General features: G+C 50.4%; 1 protein-coding gene across 1 annotated transcript in view; it reads left to right on the top strand.

Moving 5' to 3' along the window:
• The window catches only part of NECTIN3 (nectin cell adhesion molecule 3), a 110,901-nt gene that overhangs the window by 39,384 nt on the left and 48,763 nt on the right, over positions 1-22,754 (top strand). Inside the window, exon 4 of the mRNA XM_038766140.1 lies at positions 9,045-9,393. Coding sequence (XP_038622068.1) covers positions 9,045-9,393 — 349 coding nt within the window. The remainder of the gene's footprint in view (positions 1-9,044; positions 9,394-22,754) is intronic.

Genomic DNA, 22,754 nt, shown 5'->3' with positions numbered 1-22,754 from the left:
CAGAAGACAATAATAATGATAATACTGGTATTTGTTAATCAATCAATCAATCAATCGTATTTATTGAGTGCTTACTGTGTGCAGAGCACTGTACTAAGCGTTTGGGAAGTACAAGCTGGCAACATATAGAGACAGTCCCTACCCAACAGTGGGCTCACAGTCTAAAAGGGAGAGCTTACTATTAACTTACTTAACTTACTGTTAAGCGCTTACTATGTGCCAAGCACCTTCTGATTTCAAGGCCCGCACTCTATCCATTAGGCCTTGCTGCTTCTCTTTATGCCCAGGAATCGTGTCTACCAATGCTGATGTTTTATACTCTCCCAAGAGCCAAACACAGTGCTCTGCACAGAGTACGTGCTCAATAAATGTAACAAAGAACCAGACATTGTGGGATGTTCAATGGGACCACGCTCCCCCACCCCCCCTCACCTCCACCTCCTCCATTGAGAAGCAGCGTGGCTCAGTGGTAAAAATCCCAGGCTTTGGAGTCAAAGGTCCTGGGTTCAAATCCCAGCTCCGCCACTTGTCAGCTGTGTGACTTTGGGCAAGTCACTTCAATTCTCTGTGCCTCAGTTCCCTCTTCTGTAAAATGGGGATTAAGACAGTGAGCCCCACATGGGACAACCTGATCACCTTGTAACCTCCCCAGTGCTTAGAACAGTGCTTTGCATATAGTAAGTGCCTAATAAATGCCATTATTATTATTATTATGGCCCTAGGGTCAGCTTGAGAAGCGCATTTAGCTGCCAGGAGAGCCAGATACGCCTCCAAATGTCCTAGGTTGTCAACCCTTTCTCTAATGGATAGCTTAAATTCTTTTAATTACTCCGTGTTGGGGAACAATTTGTGACCACGTAGCCCAACGCAGACTATCCAGAACGGGAAATAATTCCCTTCTACGGTAAAACTCCAAACTCTGTGGTTTGCTTCTCCGTTGAGTTAATGAGGCTTGTTAATTGGCAGCCTCTATGACTGAAATCAAGATGAACATGCTACAGTACGTTTGAGAATAGACCGTTTCATAGGTACTTGTGTAAGCGAACACTTTTCAATGCACACTTTAACAATATACTCCTCGAAGCTGTCTAGAGCCTCCAAGTATCTGGGAGAAATCACTCAATCAATCCATGGGATTTATTGGACGCTTACTGTACGCAAAGCTATGTACTGAGGGGTTGGGAGAGTATAATTCGCGACAAATGAAGTGATTTTTATCCCAAACTTTACCACACGTAAAAACGGTCCCGAAAGCTATCTAGTTCAGACCGTAGCAGGAAAGCTCTAAAATTCTAAAGCTAAAGGTTAGTAATAAAAAGTGACTAATTACTCTAGGCTTTGAGTAAAAAAAGAGATTAGATACCGATCTTTTTCCCCGGATCAACAAATTTAATCAGTAATGATAAAAGGGTCTAGGCTCTGAATTTCACACATGGTATCGTCCACTTGCGCGGTAGAAGCAGTGTGGCTCGGTGGAAAGAGCCCGGGCTTTGGAGTCAGAGATCATGGGTTCAAATCCCGGCTCCGCCAACTGTCAGCTGTGGGACTTTGGGCAAGTCACTTCACTTCTCTGGGCCTCAGTGACCTCATCTGTAAAATGGGGATTAAAGCTGTGAGCCCCTCGTGGGCCAACCTGATCACCTTGTAACCTCCCCAGCGCGTAGAACAGTGCTTTGCACATAGTGAGCGCTTAACAAATACCATCATCATTATTATTACCGTACTCTTCCGAGTGCTCTGCAAACAGTAAGTGCTCTAGAAATATCGCTTGATTGATTTAAGGAAGCAGCTAGTCTAGCTAGAGAGCTGGTAAATTATAGATTTCCTTTATCTTTGAAACTCTGGTGTAATATAAAGGGATCTGAGTATCCGTGCTAAAGGGTAGGGACCGTCTCTATATGTTACCAACTTGTACTTCCCAAGCGCTTAGTACAGTGCTCTGCACACAGTAAGCGCTCAATAAATACTATTGAATGAATGAATGAATGAATCTTAGTGTCCCGAACCTGGGGGCTGTGTTAAACACAGTTCCCAAGCGCTTAGTACAGTGCCCTGCATGTAGTGAGAGCTCTATCAATTCAATCGATGATGATGATGATGCCACACTGGTGTTTTGTCAGGCACTTAGCTTTCCTGAGCCTAGGCTTTTCCAGCTTCCATTCATTAATTCATTCATTCATTCATTCAATCGTATTTATTGAGCACTTACTGTGTGCAGAGCACTGTACTAAGCGCTTGGGAAATACAAGTCGGCAACGTATAGAGACGGTCCCTACCCAACAGTGGGCTCACAGTCTAGAAAGCTTTCAAATAAGGATAAGAATAATTTCCACTTTTCTCTTGAAGGGAGCAAGTGGTTTGACATCGTTGGTTGAAAGATGCTATATAAATACAAATTATGGGTAGTAAAACACATCGCACTCATGCATATAAAGCATCAGCGTGGTGCCCTGTTAATGCCTATAAAACACCAATAAATACTGCTCTCCCTTGCCCTCACTCCTGTCTAGGTCAGAGGAGAGTATAATCATAGCACGCTGGTAATCCAATTTCGCCAAGTATGGAGGCAATACATTAAAAAAAAAAATCTCCATGTCATCCATTTGTGAAGCCCAAAACTCACTAATCCTTTTCAGTCCCTACAGCTCGGCAACACGCCGCCCGCTTGGCACGGGCTCAGACGGCATAGGGTTCCCAGCGACGGGATGGCCCGGGGAAATCCGGGAAGCACGGGGTCCTCGGCTCTTACTAAAATGACCCTGGATGTGGGCTCAGATCTGCTAGTCCAGTGCTCTGCACAGAGTAGGCGCTCAATAAATACGATTGAATGAATGAATGAAATGCTAGGGGCCAGGCTTAGGGGTGACTCTTGGCCTCCGGCTGGGAGGGGTCGGGAGAGGAAAGAGGGGAAGAATCGACCTGAGCCAGGGGCTGATCGGGAAAGAATTGGCTTCGGCCTGGGAATGGGCGGTTGGAGGAAAATCAGCCCAACTTGGGGGTGGTCAGGGTGGGGACCCCTCTCCATCCCCCCGCCTTACCTCCTTCCCTGCCCCACAGCACCTGTATATATGTATATATGTTTGTACGGATTTATTACTCTATTTATTGATTTATTTTACTTGTACATACCTATTCTATTTATTTGATTTTGTTAATACATTTTGTTTTGTTCTCTGTCTCCCCCTTCTAGACTGTGAGCCCACTGTTGGGTAGGGACCGTCTCTATATGTTGCCAACTTGGACTTCCCAAGTGCTTAGTACAGTGCTCTGCACAGGGATTGATTGATTGGGGAGGAGAACTTGTACTTCATTCATTCATTCATTCATTCATTCAATCGTATTTATTGATGATGATGATGATGATGGCATTTATTAAGCGCTTACTATGTGCAAAGCACTGTTCTAAGCGCTGGGGAGGTTACAAGGTGATCAGGTTGTACCATGGGGGGGCTCACAGTCTTAATCCCTATTTTACAGATGAGGGACACAGAAGTTAAGTGACTTGCCCAAAGTCACACAGCTTACAATTTATTGAGCGCTTACTGTGTGCAGAGCACTGTACTAAGTGCTTGGGAAGTCCAAGTTGGCAACATATAGAGACGGTCCCTACCCAACAGCGGGCTCACAGTCTAGAAGGGGGAGACAGAGAACAGAACAAAACATGTTAGCAAAATAAAATAAATAGAATAAATATGTACAGATAAAATAAATAGAGTAATAAATACGTACAGACATATATACATATATAGAGGTGCTGTGGGGAGGGGAAAGAGATAATGTGGGGGGGATGGGGAGGGGGGAGGAGGACTTCCCAAGCGCTTAGTACAGTGCTCTGCGCACAGTAAGCGCTCAATAAATATGATTGAATGAATGAATGGAAAGGAGAAGAAATCAGCCTGAGCCAAGGGGTGGAGAATAATAATAAATAATAATAATAATAATAATAATAATAATAATAATAATGGCATTTATTAAGCATTTACTATGTGCAAAGCACTGTTCTAAGTGCTGGGGAGGTTACAAGGTGATCAGGTTGTCCCACTTGGGCTCACAGTCTTAATCCCCATTTTACAGATGAGGCAACCAAGGCCCAGAGAAGTGAAGTGACTTGCCCAAAGTCACACAACTGACAATTGGCAGAGCCGGGACTTGAACCCATGACCTCTGACTCCAAAGCCCGGGCTCTTTCCACTGAGCCAGAATCATGGGAAGCAGCGTGGCTCAGTGGAAAGGGCCCGGGCTTGGAACTCAGAGGTCGTGGGTTCAAATCCCAGCTCCGCCGCTTGTCAGCTGTGTGACTTTGGGTAAGTCACAACTTCTCTGTGCCACGGTTATGTAATAATAATAATGATGATGATGGAGTCTGTTAACTATGTGCGAAGCATTGTTCTGGGGGCGATACAAGGTGATCAGGTCGGCCCACTTGTGGCTCACAGTCTTCATCCCCATTTTACAGATGAGGGAACTGAGGCTCAGAGAAGTGAAGTGACTTGCCCAAGGTCACACGGCTGACAAGGGGTGAAGCCGGGATTCGAACCCATGACCTCTGGCTCCCAAGCCCGGGCTCTTTCCGCTGAGCCACGCTGCTTCTCAGGCTGCTTTACATCATCTATAAAATGGGGATTGAGACTGTGAGCCCCACGTGGGACAATCTGATTACCTAGCGCTTAGACCAGGGCTTGGTGCATAATAAGAGCTTAACAAATATTATTATTATTATTATTATTATTATTATTATTATTATTATTATTATTATTATTATTATTATTAATCAGCCTGAACTAGGGGAGGGGAGGGTGGGAGAAGAAGAAGCCAAGTCCAGGACTACTTGGGAAAGAATTGGACTGAGCCGAGGACAGTTGGAAAAGAATCAGTCTGGGTGGGAGAGTGGCCAAGGGAGGGAGAAGAAGAATAGTAATGGCGATACGTGTTAAAGCGCTTACTATGTGCCAAGCTCTGTGCTAAGCACTGAGATAGACACAAGCAAATGGGGTCGACCACAGTCCCACTTGGGGCTCCCGGTCTCAATCCCTATTTCCCGGATTTGGGAACTGAGGCCCAGAGAAGTGAAGTGATTTTTTTAATAGTATTTGTTAAGCGCTTACTATGTGCCAAGCACTGTTCTAAGCGCTTTTTTATATATAGCATTTGTTGAGCTCTATGTGCCAAGCGCTGCAGTAGATACAAGGTAATCAGGTTGCCCCACGTGGGGCTTCCAGTCTTAATCCCCATTTTACAGATGAGGTAACTGAGGCCCAGAGAGGTTAAGTGACTTGCCCAAAGTCACACAGCTGATAAGCGGCGGGATTAGAACCCACGACTTCTGATTCCCAGGCCCGTGCTCTTTCCACTAAGCCACGCTGCTTCCCATGGTTAGAAGCCACGACCCCACGACTTGCAGGCCGGGGCTCTACCGCTCCGCCTGGGGAAGAATCAGCCTGAATTCATTTACTCATTCAATCGTATTTATTGAGCGCTTACTGTGTGCAGAGCACTGTGCTAGGCACTTGGGAAGCACAAATTGGCAACATATGGAGATGGTCCCTCCCCAACAACGGGCTCACAGTCTAGACTACAGGGGGTGGGGAATGATAATAATAATAATAGTAGTTATTATTATGGTGTTTGTTAAGCGCTTACTATGTGCTAAGCATTGTTCTAAGCGCTGGGGTAGATCCAAGGTAATCAGGTTGTCCCACGTGGGGCTCACAGTCTTCATCCCCATTTTACAGATGAGGTCACTGAGGCACAGAGAAGTGAAGCGACTTACCCAAGGTCACACAGCGGACAAGCGGCAGAGCCGGAATTAGAACCCACAACCTCTGTCTAACAAGCCCGGGCTCTTTCCACTGAGCCACACTCTGGGGCTCTTTTTCCTCTCCCCCTCCCCATCCCCCCATCTTACCTCCTTCCCTTCCCCACAGCACCTGAATATATGTACATATGTTTGTACATATTTATTACTCTATTTATTTATTTATTTTACTTGTGCATATCTATCCTATTTATTTTATTTTGTTAGTAGGTTTGGTTTTGTTCTCTGTCTCCCCCTTTTAGACTGTGAGCCCACTGTTGGGTAGGGACTGTCTCTATATGTTGCCAATTTGTACTTCCCAAGCGCTTAGTACAGTGCTCTGCACATAGTAAGCGCTCAATAAATACGATTGATGATGATGATGATGGTGATTACTCTATTTATTTTACTATTTATTTTACTTGTACATATTTACTATTCTATTTATCTATCTATTCTATTTATTCTATTTTTTCTATCTAACCGCCAAGTTAGCTCTCTTCCTCCCTTCAAAGCCCTACTGAGAGCTCACCTCTTCCAGGAGGCCTTCCCAGACTGATCCCCCTTTTCCTCACCTCCTCCTCCCTCTGCCCTACCCCTTTCCCCTCCCCGCAGCACTTGTGTCTATTTGTACATATTTATTACTCTATTTATTTCATTAATGATAATAATAATAGTAATAATGGCTTTTACTAAGAGCTTACTATGCGCAAAGCACTGTTCTAAGCGCTGGTGAGGTTACAAGGTGATCAGGTTGTCCCACGGGGGGCTCACAGACTTAATCCCCATTTTACAGATGAAGTAACTGAGTCACAGAGAAGTTAAGTGACTTGCCCAGAGTCACACAGCTGACAATAGGCAGAGCCGGGATTTGAACCCATGACCTCTGACTCCAAAGCCCATGCTCTTTCCACTGTGCCATGCTGCTTAATGATGTGTATATAGCCATAATTCTATTTATTCTGATGGTAATAATAATAATAATGATGATGGCATTTATTAAGTGCTTACTATGTGCAAAGCACTGTTCTAAGCACTGGGGAGGGCACAAGGTGATCAGGTCATCCCACGTGGGGCTCACAGTCTTAATTCCCCACACCACCTGTATATATGTATATATGTTTGTACATATTTATTACTTGATTTATTTATTTATTTTATTTGTACATATTCATTCTATTTATTTTATTTTAAGATGTTTTGTCTTGTCTGTCTCCCCCTTCTAGACTGTGAGCCCGCTGTTGGGTAGGGACCGTCTCTATATGTTGTCAACTTGTACTTCCCAAGCGCTTAGTACAGTGCCCTGCACACAGTAAGCGCTCAATAAATACGATTGAATGAATGAAAGGTAACTGTCTACTTGTTTTGTTTTGCTGTCTGTCTCCCCCTTCTAGACTGTGAGCCCGCTGTTGGGTAGGGATTGTCGCGTGGCGTGGCTCAGTGGAAAGAGCCCGGGCTTGAGAGTCAGAGGTCGTGGGTTCTAATCCCGGCTCGGCCACTTGTCAGCTGGGTGACTTTGGGCAAGTCACTTCACTTCTCTGGGCCTCAGTTACCTCATCTGGAAAATGGGGATTAAGGCTGTGAGCCCCATGTGGGACAACCTGATCACCTTGTATCCCCCCCAGCACTTAGAACAGTGCTTGACACATAGTAAGCGTCTAACAAATTCCATCATTATCATTGTATGTTGCTGAATTAGACTTCCCAAGCGCTGAGTCCAGGGCTCTGCACACAGTAGGTGCTCAATAAATATGAATGAATGAATGAATGGAGAAGCAGCGTGGCTCAGAGGAAAGAGCATGGATTTGGGAGTCAGAGGTCACGGGTTCAAATTCCGGCTCCACCTCATGTCTGCTCTGTGACCTTGGGCAAGTCACTTCACTTCTCTGCGCCTCAGTTCCCTCATCTGTAAAATGGGGATGAAGACCATGAGCCCCACGTGGGGCAACCTGATCACCTTGTATCCCTCTGGCACATAATAAGCGCTTAACAAATACCGTCATTATTATGATATGTTGTTGAATTGGACTTCCCAAGCGCTTTGTCCAGTGCTCTGCACACTGTTGGTGTTCAATAAATATGAATGAATGAACGAATGAACGAACGAGTGAACGAACAACGAATGAATGAATTAACAAATTAACGAACAAACAACGAATGCATGAATGACTCAATGAATGAACGAATGCATGAATGACTGAATGAATGAACGAATGAATGCATGCATGCATGATTGATGAATGGATGAATGAATGAACGAATGAATGAATGCAAGCATGATTGAGATGAATGAATGATTGCATGGATGACTGAATGAACGAATGAATGAATGCATGCATGATTGATGAATGAATGAATGAATGCATGGATGAATGAATGAACGAATGCATGAATGAATGGATGAATGAATGAACGAATGAATGAACGAATGAATGCATGCATGCATGATTGATGAATGGATGAATGAATGAACGAATGAATGAATGCATGCATGATTGAGATGAATGAATGATTGCATGGATGACTGAATGAACGAATGAATGAATGCATGCATGATTGATGAATGAATGAATGAATGCATGGATGAATGAATGAACGAATGCATGAATGAATGGATGAATGAATGAACGAATGCAGGCATGAATGAATGAGTGAATGGACAAATGAATGGACGATTGACGAATGCATGAATGAATACATGAATGAATGAATGGACGGATGAATGAATGAACGAGTGCCTTAATGAATGAATGAGTGAATGGGCGAATGAATGAATGAATGAATGAATGGACGGATGAATGAATGAACGAGTGCCTTAATGAATGAATGAGTGAATGGGCGAATGAATGAATGAATGAATGAATGAATGGACGGATGAACGAATGAACGAATGCCTGAATGAATGAATGAACGAATGCCTGAATGAATGAAAGAGCGAACGAATGAATGAATATGTTGCCGAGTTGTACTCTCCCAAGCGCTTAGTACGGTGCCGCGCACACAGGCGGCGCTCAATAAATGCAAATGAGCGAATGAATGAATGAATGAATGACCGACCGAACGAATGAATGAGGGATCCCCGGGCGGCAGCGGGCCGAGGATAAAGGGGGCGGGGCCGGGGGCGGGGCCGGGGGCGGGGCCTGGGGCGGGGCGAGACCATTCCCCGCGCAGCCGGAGGGGGGGGAGCCGGGGGGCGCGCGCGCCGAGAGAGGGGCCCCCCTTTGTCCGAACGGACGTTGGCCACCCCAAGGGGGGGGCGCGAGGGAGTAGAGACGCCCTTTCCCGTGGCGGTCCGTCTGAGGCTCCCCCCGCGGCGGCGCTGTGGGCCCGGCCCCATCGCGGCCCCCCCCCGGGCGCGGGGCGGGGTGGTGCGGTCCGAGTGTCCGGGAGTCGGGGCGGCGGGCAGTTCGCGCAGTGTGGGCGCGGGCGGGTCCGGAGGAGGAGCGGGGGCCGCGGACGGGAGCCGGCGGGCGGGCGGGCGGGGGGGGGGGGGATGGCGCGGGCGGCGCGGGGACCCCCGCCCCTCCCCACCACGCTGCCGCTGCTCCCGCTGCTGCTGCCGCTGCTGCTGCTGCCGGCGCTGGGCTCCCGCCCCCACGGTAGGACCCCCTCCCCTCCATCCCCTCCCTCCCCCCCCCGGCGGCCGTTAGCGGCGGTTGGGCCGCCTCCGCCCGGGCTGCAAACTTTGGGGACTTTGTGCGCCTCCCTCCCTCCCTCCCTCTCCGTCCCTCATCCTCCATCTCCTCCCAAGCCCGCGAGCGCAGCCCGTTGTCGGGTTGGACTTGGACTTCCCAAGCGCTCCGTCCGCTGCCCCGCCCCCAGGAAGCGCTCAATAAGTAGGACCCATCCGGCCGGCCGGCCGGCTTTACGGAGCGCCCCCTCCGTGCACCGAGCCGGACTCGGCGCTCGTTTCATTCATTCATTCATTCAATCGTATTTATTGAGCGCTGACTGTGTGCGGAGCACTGGACTGAGCGCTTGGGAAGGGCAAGTTGGCAACGTAGAGAGGCGGGCCCTTGAGCGCCCCCCTGTGCCCAGCGCTTATTTATTGAGCGCCCCCTCTGTGCTCAGCACTTACTTATTGAGCGCCCCCTCTGTGCAGAGCGCCGGACTCAGCGCCTATTTAGGGAGCGCCCCCTCTGTGCCCAGCGCCGGACTCAGCGCCTATTTATGGAACGCCCCCCCTGTGCTCAGCGCTTACTTATGGAGCGCCCCCTCTGTACTAAGCGCTTGTTGATGGAGCGCCCCCTCTGTGCAGAGCGCCGGGCTGAGCGCCTACTTAGGGAGCGCCCCCTCTGTACGCAGCGCCGGACAGCGCGCCTATTTATGGAGCGCCCCCTCTGTGCCCAGCGCCGGACTCAGCGCCTATTTATGGAGCGCCCCCTCTGTGCTCAGCGCTTATTTATTGAGCGCCCCCTCTGTACTAAGCGCTTGTTTATGGAGCGCCCCCTCTGTGCAGAGCGCCGGGCTGAGCGCCTATTTAGGGAGCGCCCCCTCTGTGCTCAGCGCTTGTTTATGGAGCGCCCCCTCTGTACTAAGCGCTTGTTTATGGAGCGCCCCGTCTGTGCAGAGCGCCGGGCTGAGCGCCTACTTATGGAGCGCCCCCTCTGTGCCCAGCGCCGACTAAGCGCTTGCTTATTTATTGAGCGCCCCCTCTGTGCAGAGCGCCGGACTAAGCGCTTATTTATTGAGCACCCCCTCTGTGCCCAGCGCCGGACTAAGCGCCTATCTATGGAGCGCCCCCTCTGTGCCCAACGCCGGACTGGGCGCCTATTTAGGGAGCGCCCCCTCTGTGCCCAGCGCCGGACTAAGCGCTTGTTTACTGAGCGCCCCCACTGTGCCCAGCGCCGGACTAACGGCTTATTCACTCAGCGCCTATTTATGGAGCGCCCCCTCTGTACTAAGCGCTTGTTTATGGAGCGCCCTCTCTGTGCAGAGCGCCGGGCTAGGCGCTTGTTTATTGAGCGCCCCCTCTGTGCCCAGCGCCGGACTCAGCGCTTATTTATTGAGCGTCCCCTCTGTGCCCAGCGCCGGACTAAGCGCTTGCTTATTTATTGAGCGCCCCCTCTGTGCCGAGCGCCGGACTGAGCGCCTATTTATGGAGCGCCCCCTCTGTGCCCAGCGCCGGACTAAGCGCTTATTTATTGAGCGCCCCCTCTGTGCCCAGCGCCGGACTAAGCGGTTGTTTACTGAGCGCCCCCACTGTGCCCAGCGCCGGACTAACGGCTTATTCACTCAGCGCCTGTTTACTGAGCGCCCCCTCGGTGCAGAGCGCCGGACTAAGCGCCTATTTATGGAGCGCCCCCTCTGTGCACCGCACCGGACTAAGCGCCTATTTATGGAGCGCCCCCTCTGTGCACCGCGCCGGACTAACGGCTTATTCACTGAGCGCCTCCTGCAGCGCCTGTTTATGGAGCGCCCTCTCTGTGCAAAGCGCCGGACTAACGGTTTATTCATTGAGCACCCCCTCGGTACTGAGACGGCTTATTTATTGAGCGCCTCCTGTGTGCACAGCGCCGGACTAACGGCTTATTTACTGAGCGTCTCCTGTGTGCAGAGCGCCGGACTAAGCGCTTATTTATCAAGCGCCTCCTGTGTGCACAGCGCCGGGACTAAGCGCTTATTTATTAAGCACCTCCGGTGTGCACAGCACCGGACTAACGGCTTATTTATTGAGCGCCTCCTGTGTGCAGAGCACTGGACTAAGCGCTCGGGAGAGGACGAATCGGCAACAGAGCCGGGGCTGGATGTGCGGGGGGGGGGCCTGGGGTCAGAGGTCACACACACCCCCGGATCGTCCCCTTCATTCATTCATTCATTCAATCGTATTTATTGAGCGCTTACTGTGTGCAGAGCACTGTACTAAGCGCTTGGGAAGTCCAAGTTGGCAACATATAGAGACGGTCCCTACCGAACAGCGGGCTCACAGTCTAGAAGGGGGAGACAGAGAACAAAACAAAACATATTTACAAAATAAAATAAATAGAATGAATATGTACCCTTGCACCCTTCCCTCCGGCCTATTCAGCGAGCGCCCACGCTGTGCGGAGCGCTGGGATCTGGAGATCAGCGGGCTTTTGTTGATTTGGAGCTCAACAAAAAGACACACCCCCCCAAAAATCCCTTCCTTGTGCGGCTGGGGTGTGTTCGGGAGGGGTTGAGTGTACTAAGCGCCCAGCACGGCGCTCTGCACCTGTTAAGCGGCCAGTAAGCGCCCCTGATTGAGCGGTTGATTGACGGGCGTGAGCTCGCGGTGAGCAGGGAAGGTGACCGTTTGTTGTTCTGAAGCGCTCAGCACAGTGCTGTGCGCCTGTTAAGCGTCCAGTAAGTGCCCCTGATTGATGGGAGTGAGCTCGCGGTGAGCAGGGAAGGTGACCGTTTGTTCTTCTGAAGCGCTCAGCACAGTACTGTGCGCCTGTTAAGCGTCCAGTAAGTGCCCCTGATTGACGGGAGTGAGCTCGCAGTGAGCAGGGAAGGTGACCGTTTGTTGTTCTAAGAGCACTCTCCTAAGCGCTTGGCACACAGTAAGCGCTCAGCACAGTGCTGTGCACACAGTAAGCGCTCAGCACACAGTAAGCGCCGCTCGGTAAATAGGAATGAATAGTGCTCTGCGCCTGTTAAGCGTCCAGTAAGTGCCCCTGATTGGTTGATTGACAGGCGTGAGCTCGCGGTGAGCAGGGAAGGTGACCGTTTGTTGTTCTAAGTGCACTCTCCTAAGCGCTTGGCACAGTAAGCGCTCAGCACAGTGCTGTGCACACAGTAAGCGCTCGGTAAATAGGAATGAACAGTGCTCTGTGCCTGTTAAGCGTCCAGTAAGTGCCCCTTATTGGTTGATTGACAGGCGTGAGCTCGCAGTGAGCAGGGAAGGTGACCGTTGGTTCTAAGTGCATTCTCCTAAGTGCTTGGCAGACAGTAAGCGCTCAGCACAGTGCTGTGCGCACAGTAAGTGCTCAGTAAATAGGAATGAATTGGAGAGGGACGGCGGAGGGTGCCGACTACCTTTGGGAGTTCAAGTTGGGGACATGCAAGGAGTTTTGTTTTCCAGGAGAGTTGTTTTCCAGGCGTGCCGGGGCAGGAAAGCTTTCCCTGGGTGGATTCGAGCCCCCTTCCCGCCGACGCTCCAGACTTTCCCAACGATTCTTCCCGAAATCCGGAGCCGCGGGTTAGGATGTGGCGTGCCCAAGGAGCGGGACCGGCCTGGCCAGATCCCGACGGTGGCTGGGGAAAGGGAGAATCCCGGCGGCCGGAGCTAGGCGTGTCAGGATGGAGGGCGCCTACAAGGTTTCCGAGTCGGGTGGTCACCATGGTGCCGGCGTTTATTGGTTCATTCCCAGCGATTGACCGCTGGAGAGTACGGCGCCACAATGAACAGTGACATTCCCTGCCCACCTCCAGCTGACAGTCTGGAGGGAGGGGGCAGACATCGATATACACGCTTAGAACAGTGCTTTGCACATAGTAAGCGCTTAACAAACACCATCATTATTATAAATAAAATGACCGATACGGACATTGGGGCTGGGAAGCGAAGGGAAGAGCAGAGGGGGCAAAGCAGGGCGATGCCAAAGGGAGTGGGAGATGAGGAAGAGCCGGGGGCTTAGTCTGGGAAGGCCTCCTGGAGGAGTTGGGCCTTTCAAGGCGGGAAGAGTCACTGTCGGATGTCAATCAGGGGTGTTTATTGAGCGCTCTGGGCCGCACACTATCCTAAGCGCCTGGGGGAATAGCAGAAGGAGCAGGCACATTCCCTGCCCGCTCTTCCGCTCTCAATTCCCACTGTGCCCCCTGCGCTAAGGAGCTGTCGCTGGTCGCTCCCGAAATCTGTGCTTAGCACAGTGTTCGGCGCTCAGTAGATACCACCCGGGGCTGGATTTCTGCCTCGAACTGGCGCGGGGCCCTGGGAGCTTCGCCTCTTGTCTCGTCCCTCGGTGTCTTGCTTCTGTAATGTGATAGCGGGCTTGGACCCGAGACACAAAAATCAGATTACAGCACTACAGTGTGTATTGCCTTGGAAATGCATTCCCGGAGCCAGTGCGTTGGGCTGACCCCTTTTCAGGCCCAGCCGGGATGAGCGATCCTGGAATCGGAGGCCGGAGGGCGGAACGTGAGCGGGGAAGGCGCTGCCGGGCCGAGGTGCCGTAATCTTTGTCCGAGAAACGGTAGAGCTAAACTAGGCAAAGCCCTCCTCGGATTGCAGTGCCGCTTTAGGATTCCTGCCAGAGAGGCTGGAAGGGGATTTGCAGAACTATTTCTTAGGTATTTTTACCGTACCACCTTTGTCTGCACGTAGTATTGATTGCTTTTTAAAGGGATTGCAGTCGGGAGAGAAATATAAAGATGACCCCAGCTTTTTCTGCAGCGGTGGTGGTGGTGGGGTCTGGGGGGAGTGCTTTTCACTACATAAACTTGATTTTAAAACGCCGGTACCCGAGTCGACCCATGTGATTTTTCCCCTCTGGACTTTTCGTCTCCAGTTTGAAGTTAGTAAGGCTCTCCCGTGGGCATTCCGACGCCAGCCGCCTTCCTCTTCCGTCCAGTCTCACTTTGGCTCTGACCGAGTGTTTCGGCACCCTCATCCTTCAGCTCTTCCGACAGGGTTTTTCCATCAACCTTTCTCCATCTTAAAACTCAATTTTTGAGAAGGGTTTAGATGTGACTAATGGGTTCTCGGTAACTGTGGAAGCCTTGGTTTTTCTCTCAAGTTATTAGTTGGTGTGACATGCAGAATGTGTTGTGTACAAAGCCAGGCTTGGCGTGTATTTTGTACCGTATTGATTTGTCGTCAGCGTCCGCGCTCTTGGAGGTTTCGATGCTGAGAAGGATTCTTCTAGCTAAATTTTAGGTTTGGCCGATCATTTCTTTGCGTGTCTGGTAAGTTCAAGACTTTAGCTAATGCAGAGTCCTCACTAAGGTTTTCTCCCGTATTTTATGTTTTCATTTGGCCACGCAGCTCCTCTCGGGCAGTGCAAATGAACTAATTTACTCGTCTGCCTTCCCGATTGCCTCAGCTAAGCAGTTTGGGCAAAGAAAGCAGTCGGTTAATAAAAAAAAAATAACTGTAGTGCCACTCGAACAATTCTCTTCTCTGTCCGGCCTTTCGGAAGGAAGGTGGCCTCAGATCTGCCGTGATCGTTTGGAGGCGTTTTCTTGAGCTAGTGGCACAACCGAAAATATTTGTTCAGTGTTCTCAAATATGAAGTGAACTGAATCATTGGTATTCTCTTGCAGAATCATCCGATGTGGTAGCCTTCTAGAACTCTTTTGTCATCATCAATTAGTATTGTTGAGAGCATACAGAAGGCACTCGATGTCTGGAGAGCATACAGCAGGGGAGGGGGCGGCGGGGGGGTGGACGGGACGGAGTACTACCGGGTCAAGATTGCATGGGCCCCGACTGACTGAGTTCAGTTAGAGGAGCTGTGTGAATCCATGAAAGAGGCTGGTTTAAGTTGAGGGGGGCAGGGAGGGACCCAAAGATCCCCAAGACTCTGGGGAGGAGAGCCGTGACCTCTTCACGCAGGGCCAGGCCTTCTTGGGCAGGGGGAGGCCGGGATGACCCTCCGCCACCGGCAACCCGGGTGCCGAAGAAGCGTCACGCCCACCCTGACGAGCCTTCCAGGGGTCCGGGTTAGCTGGGGAGCCCCCAACCCCAGTTGGTCGGTGGACGGGTCCAAATCAGAATCCAGCCCAGGTTGGCTCCCCGATATTCAAAAATTCACATTCCTCTTGGGGTGGATTCTCTAAACTCTCAGGGGAAGGAGAGGGACAAACAGCGATTTAAACTGCTCCCCCAGAACTCAGCTCAGCCAGAACCATTTGAATCAAAACTTGAACCGCCCTTTCCTCCCCTGTCGAGGGCACGCTCGGTGCATTTTGGCGGTGGCACACTAGCCCTGTAAAGGAGCCAGCCCCGACCTGAGAATTGGGCTTGCCAGGGACAACGGTATTTCGGGTCCGGAGAGGCCAGACCCTCAAAGCTTCCCGTGTCTGTTGAGTCAGGGCTGCTCGTGGACGTGAAAAATAACTTGTCTACCCCCTCCACCCTCCCGGCCCCCAAGGGACAGTGAGCGTCCGGCTGGTCGGGCCTCACGCTCCGTAACCCTTCCGTCTGGGCACCCGTTGTGTATCCCAGCGTGGGGACCGGCTCTGCCTGGGGCTCCGGGCCGGCCTCCGGGATATGAGGGGCTGGGGTCCTTGTCCTCCGTCCTGGGCCAGGTGGGACCGCCAAGTCACCTGGTCGAGCAAGAATTCCCGGCTGGGCATCCCATTGGTCTGACACGTTCGGAGCATTTCTTGTGCGCCACGGTGGAGTCGGGTGAGGGAGAGGAGACATGTGAAGCCTGGGCATTCCGAGGGCCTCTCGTCCCGGAAATCTAAATTACACACTAGAATAAGAATAATAATGGCATTTGTTAGCGCTTACTATGTGCAAAGCACTGTTCTAAGCGCTGGGGGGATACAGGGTGATCAGGTTGTCCCATGTGGGGCTCACAGTCTTAATCCCCATTTTACAGATGAGGGAACTGAGGCTCAGAGAAGTTAAGTGACTCACCCAAGGTCACACAGCAGACGTGGTGGAGCCGGGATTCGAACCCATGTCCTCTGACTCCCAAGCCTGGGCTCTTTTTCACTGAGCCAAGCTGCTTCTGTAGAAGATTTCTAGAAGATTTCCAAAGGTTCCCATTCACTTTTCCTTAAGTTCCGGCCCAGAAGGTCAGGTGCGCTTGGAGCTCCGTAGGACCCTAGATTTAACGGCCAGCCTCCACCTTTGGAGAGCTTGGGCCCCCAAAGTGGACCCCAGGAAGGGTGAGCCCCTAGAAGACATCAGCCCATCCCCCAACCAGGGCAGCTGCTCTTCTGATTTTCATTCGTTCAATCGTATTTATTGAGCGCTTACTGGGTGCCGAGCACTGTACTAAGCGCTTGACTGTCCTCAGTGGGCCGGCCGCTCCAACTGGGGCGGGGCCGTGGATCTAGCGGAGTACCCGCAGGTCGGGGCAGCTCCTAACCTCCTGCTGGGGGACCCTGGGCCCCTCACTTAGCCTCCCTGAGCCTCAGTTTCCGTATCTGGAAAATGGGTGTCATCACCACCTCTCCTTGGCTCCCGGGGATATTTTGAGGACAGAGTGAGGTCACTGAGGGAGAGACTTTGGAAAGCTAAGGTGGAGGTGGTGTTCTGTTGTGCGGGAGCTGGCCCAGAAGGAAGCCGGAAGCTCTCCAGGTGGTGCCTCGGTGGGACTCGGCTGCGGACGCTCTCCGGAGGCGTGCCAAGTGAGGGCGGCCGGGGCTTGGATCCAGGCCGCTTCACCTTTGGAGTTTGAGAGCCACACCTGACTGGTGCCGGCCTCCAGGAGGACCTGACTGAGAAACAGGTTGTGGATTCCTGAAGTGTGGTATTTTAATCAATCGCTAAATGAATATTGGGTGCCGGGCACCGTCGTAAGAGCTGGGGTAGATACAACATCATTGGGTTGGACACGATCCTTGTCGCACGTGGGGCTTGCAGTCTAAGTAGGAAGGAGGAAGATTTAATCTCCATTTTACGGGTGAGGAAACTGAGGCCCAGAGGAGTGAAGCGAGTTGGCCGAGGTCACGCGCCGGACAAGAGGCAGAGCCGGGGTGAGAATCCAGGCCTTCTAATTCCCAGGCCTGGGCTCTTTCCATTAGGCCATTCCGTTTCCCTTGAGAGGAGAGATGTTGGGCACCAACTCAATTGGGTTGTAATCTCCCAGGCACTTAGTACAGTGCTCTGCACGCAGTTAGCACTCAGAAAATACAGTTCATTCGGGGGACTGTGCGAAACGAATCGGAGGAGAAAAGGATGGAGAAACTTGCCCGTCGCCGCCTCGTGTGACTTTTAATAGCCCGGCTCTAGTGGAGCTGGTATCGCTCTTAGAATCCGCCGTGTTTTGTCTCGACTTGGAAAGTTACAAATGGGGGCCTACATTTGAAAAGCATTGGGCTAATTAGATTTCTTGATTTGCCCGCATTAATATGTCTTGCAGCTTGCTTTAATATTTAGTAGGTTGGCAGTTTCAATCTGAAAGAACTTTTGACTGTTTATAATCTTTTTACCGAATGGTGGCAAGTCAGACATCTAAATGCGAACGACTAGTACTAATAATTGTGGTGTCTGTTAAGCGCGATGTGCTAAATTCCAGGGTAAATTCGGGATGATGAGATCAGATACAATCCTTTCCTCCACACAGCAAGTGCGAGTATGTAATCCCCATTTTACCGAGGAGGGAACTGAGGCACCGAGAAGTTAAATGACTCCAGAGTTGCCCATGGCTCAGTGGAAAGAGCCCGGGCTTTGTAGTCAGAGGTCATGAGTTCAAATCCCGACTCCGCCAATTGCCAGCTGTGTGACTTTGGGCAAGTCACTTCGCTGGGCCTCAGTTCCCGCACCTGCAAAATGGGGGTTAAGACTGTGAGTGCCCCGTGGGACAACCTGATCACCTTGTAACCTCCCCAGTGCTTAGAACAGAGCTTTGCACATAGTAAGTGCCTAATAAATGCTATCATTATTATTATTACCAGGGCTGGAATTAGAACTCAGGTCTCCCACCTCCCAGCCCTGGACTTTTTTTCCCCAAGCCAACTCTGGGGGCCTTGGATCAGGTTTGCATGTCCGTGATTAGTGGGTGAATTAGTGCAGGCCTCCCTATGAGGGAGACCGACTCCGCTGTCAGAGGGAGTCCCCCCAGAAGGCGTGTGGTGGAGGGGCTTGGAGGGCCAGCGAGGAGAGGCACCCCGCGTCGGCTGTGTTGGAGGCAGCCAGGATTGGGAAGGGAAGGGAAAGGCTCTAAACCCACAAACTCGGTAGTGTTCTTGACTCCTCCCTATCTTTCAACTCATTCTGTCACTAAATCCAGTCAGTTTTTCCCTCCCCGACATTCCCGGACTCTTCCCCTTCCTCTCCATCCCATCGGCCTCCCCACACTCGCCAAAGCTGGACTAGACAACCGTATCAGCTGCCTTTTCGCCGGCCTCCCTGCCTCCAGCCTCCCCTTCCTCCAACCATCCTCCTGCCCCGATCATTTTTCCAACACTGTCTCCCCACTCCTAGGAAGCCCCCAACTATTATCCATCCTTCTCCACTTGGAGCAGAAACTCCCGACCGTTGGCTCTCAGCCAGCTCTCTCCCACTCTTGTCAGCCCCTCTCTTCGCCCAGCTTGTCCACGTCAGTCTTCCCAAACCAGCCTCGTTCTTGCCTCTCCCGCCTCCTTGCTTATGTCCACCCTCCTGTCTGGAACTCCTTCTCCCTTCAGATCTGCCAGACTCCGGCTCGCTGTGCCTTCAGAGTAGTCTCTCCTCCCCTGGGAGACTTTCCCTGATTTTAATTTCCCTCCTCCCCACATCCCATTTGAGGCCTTTGCTGCAGTCACCCAGGGCACGTCTGTTCATTTAACCTTAAATGTTCTACTGTTTAAGCAGTCACTCATCCAAAGATCCATCTTTCCTTCCTCTTCTTTTTCCTGCCTGCAATTTGGTGTCCGTCTTCCCGCTAGACTGGAAGCTCTTTAGATCAGGGATTGAATCATCTAACACTATCCCATTTAATTCATTCAGTCAGAAGCCCCCTTTTCCTCGGCTCCCCCGCCCTTCCGCCTCACCTCGATGCGCTCCCTTTCCTCTCCCTGCACCGTCCCGCCACACAGTACTTTCATATATATATGTATATATCTGTAATTCCATTTATTTATATTGATGCCTGTTGTTTTGATGTCTGTCTCCCCCCAAACTAGACTGTAAGCCTTGTGTGGTCAGAGATTGTCTCTATTGCTGAATTGTGCTTTCCAAGCGTTTAGTACAGTGCTCTACACACAGTAGGCACTCAATAAATATGATTCAATGGATGAATATTTCTTGAGGGCTTACTTTGTGCAGAGCACTGTCCTAAGTGCTCGAGAGAATACAGTGCAGCAGAGTTGGCAGACTTGTTTCCTGCCCACGTTCCCTCTAGACATTAATATAAATCAATAGTTTATTAGTTATAATTTATAGGCGTGTATGTAAGAGTTGTGGGGTTGAGAGTGGGATGAATAACAGATGCCTATATGTGCAGTCTAGATTGCAGGCTCATTACTTAAGCTCATTCCATTATTGTCTGTTGTTATATTGTCCTCTCCCAAGCACTTAGTACAGTACCCTGCACACAGTAAGCTCTCAATAAATACGACTGAATGAACAAATAACCTCCCGGGCCCAGAGTACAGTGTTCTGCGCACAGGTACTCAATACATTCTCTTGATTCCATTTTTAACTTCTAACCTGAGAGGTGGATTTTTTGTTTTTTCAATGCCACTTATTCCGCGCAATTTAGACATCTACTAAAGACTTGAATGTAATTTCCCAGTAGTCGTGAAAATTCAGTTGATCTTAAAGGCTTCGCTATATATTCTGCGTTGAGCGGTGTTGGACTAATCCTAGAAGTGTGGACTTGTGTAACCTTTCAGCTTGATCCTCCAGGAGAGTATTGGAAAAGCTGGAGAGCGACACTTTTCTTCTTGCACGGGAGCTAACAGTAATGCGGGGAGTAATACTTGGAGGAAGAGGTAGGCATGTTGGATGGTACAGCAAGAGCAACAAGGTACAACAAGAAGCAGCGTGGCTCAGTGGAAAGAGCCCGGGCTTTGGAGTCAGGGGTCATGGGTTCAAATCCCTGCTCCGCCACTTATCAGCTGTGTGACTTTGGGCAAGTCACTTCACTTCTCTGGGCCTCAGTTACCTCACCTGTAAAATGGGGATGAAGACTGTGAGCCCCCCGTGGGACAACCTGATCACCTTGTTAACCTCCCCAGCGCTTAGAACGGTGTTTTGCACATAGCGCTTAATAAATGCTATTATTATTATTATTATTATTATTATTATTATTATTATTATTATTATTATTATTATTATTATTATTACAGCTGTGACCACACCTTTGGATGTCTAGAACAATAATAATAATAATTGCGGCATTTGTTAGGGACTTACTATGTGCCAGGCACTGAGCACTGGACTAGATACAAGATCACCAGGGTTTCCCAGTCCAAGTAGGAGGGAGAACAATTAGTGAATCCCCATTTTGTAGATGAAGCAACTGAGGCCCAGAGAAGTGAAGTGACTGCCTGAAGATCACACAGCAGACAAGTGGCACTGTGATTTGAACCCAGATCCTCTGACCCCCAGGCTCTTTCCACCAGGCCACAGTGCTCTGGCCACGATGCGGGATGGGGCAGTGGGGCTGCCAGCCAATAAATGTACTCTCCCAAGTCCTTAGTACAGTGCTCTTATTTATTGAGCACTTACTGGGTGCAGAGCACTGTACTAAGTGTTGGGGAGAGTACAATACAAATAAACAGACAGATTCCCTGCTTACAGTGAGCTTACAGTCTAGGTTTCGCTGTCGTGTCCCCTCTTGGTTGGGGATCTGTTTTATATTGGGTTCACCGGTGGTTTTGAGTGGATTTCTACTTCAAGGTCACGCTACAGAAAATTCATGTGAAGTCAGGATGCTGTGCTTGGAATGACTGCATTGAAGATTACGCAGTAATTTAGGGGTGTCTAACAATATATCACAGGGACAGAAGGGAGTTTCTTACTAGAAGTTTTGAGATGACTCCTAATCCTAACTTTTACCGGGCAAATCAAGTGCCATCCACCAGACGGGCATTTTCAAGGAACATCATTTGTGTATGGAACTTTAAATTAATCCATGGTATTGGTTCCCTACTTACTGTGGGCAGAGTCCTGTTCTAAACCCTTGGGAGAGTACAATAGAGTTACTACACCTGATCTCTGCCCTCAAGGAGTTTATAGTGTAGCCTGAGAGGCTGACACTAAACTAGATTACACGTAGGGGAAAGCATCAAACTTTGAAGAAAGATACGTACAGTAAGTGCTGTGGAGAGAGGGGAAATAAGAAGTGGCAGGAGGGAAGGGCATAAGGTGGGGAGATAATAATAATAATAATGATGATAATAATGGTATTCATTAAGTGCTTACTATGTGCCAGGCACTGTATTAAGCACTGGGGTAGATACAAGATTGTCAGGTTGGACACCGTCCCTGTCCCACCTAGCACTCACAGTCTTAATCGCCATTTTCCAGATGAGGAAACTGAGGCACAGAGAAGTGAAGTGACTTGCCCGCAGTCACACAGCGGACAAGGGGCAGAGCCAGGCATTAGAACCCACGTCCTCTGATTCCCAGGCCTGTGCTCTTTCCACTCGGCCGTGAGAGATTGATCAGGGAAGGCTTCCCGGAGGAGTTGGGAGAGAGAGATGGTCTGTCGGAAGTGGACTCCCCCTTCTAGACTGTGAGCCCACTGTTGGGTAGGACCATCTCTATATGTTGCCAACTTGTACTTCCCAGGCGCTTAGTACAGTGCTCTGCACACCGTAAGCGCTCAATAAATAACGATTGAATGAATAAATGAAGTGGAGAGGGAGGGAGCTCCAAGCAGGAGGGAGGAACGGAGCTAGAGGTCAGTGGTGAGGGAGGAGAGAAGGAGGCCCAGGAATGAGGGTGGAGTTAGTGTCATGCATCAGGGTTGAGTTGGGATGGGAGAGGAATAAAGATAAGTAGCAGGGAGAGCTGATTGAGTGCCGGAAAGCCAGAGGTCAGGAGTTTCTCCTTGATTCAGAGATAGATGGGCAACCAGCCACTGGAGGTTTTTGAGGAGCTGGGAGCTATGCTGACCATGATGTTTAAGAAAAACGACACACAGTGAAGAATGGATTTAAGGGCTTAGTAAAGTGCTCTGCACACAGTGCTCAGTAAGTACAACTGATTGATATATGGACTAGAGAAGGGAGAGGCTGGAGGCAGGGAGGTCTGGAGGAAGGCCGACGCAGTCGTCGAGTCCGGAGCGGATTTTAATCCTGATGCCCAGCAGGCTGGGGTCCGGTTTTCTAGACTGCCAGAGGTCAGGAGTTCTCCTTGATTCAGAGATAGATGGGCAACCAGCCACTG

The sequence above is a fragment of the Tachyglossus aculeatus genome, chromosome 24 (assembly GCF_015852505.1).
Source record: "Tachyglossus aculeatus isolate mTacAcu1 chromosome 24, mTacAcu1.pri, whole genome shotgun sequence".
In the NCBI taxonomy this organism is placed as follows: Eukaryota; Metazoa; Chordata; class Mammalia; order Monotremata; family Tachyglossidae; genus Tachyglossus; species Tachyglossus aculeatus.
The sequence above is the reverse complement of the archived record's forward strand: the minus strand, read 5'-3'. Positions and strand labels throughout refer to the sequence as shown.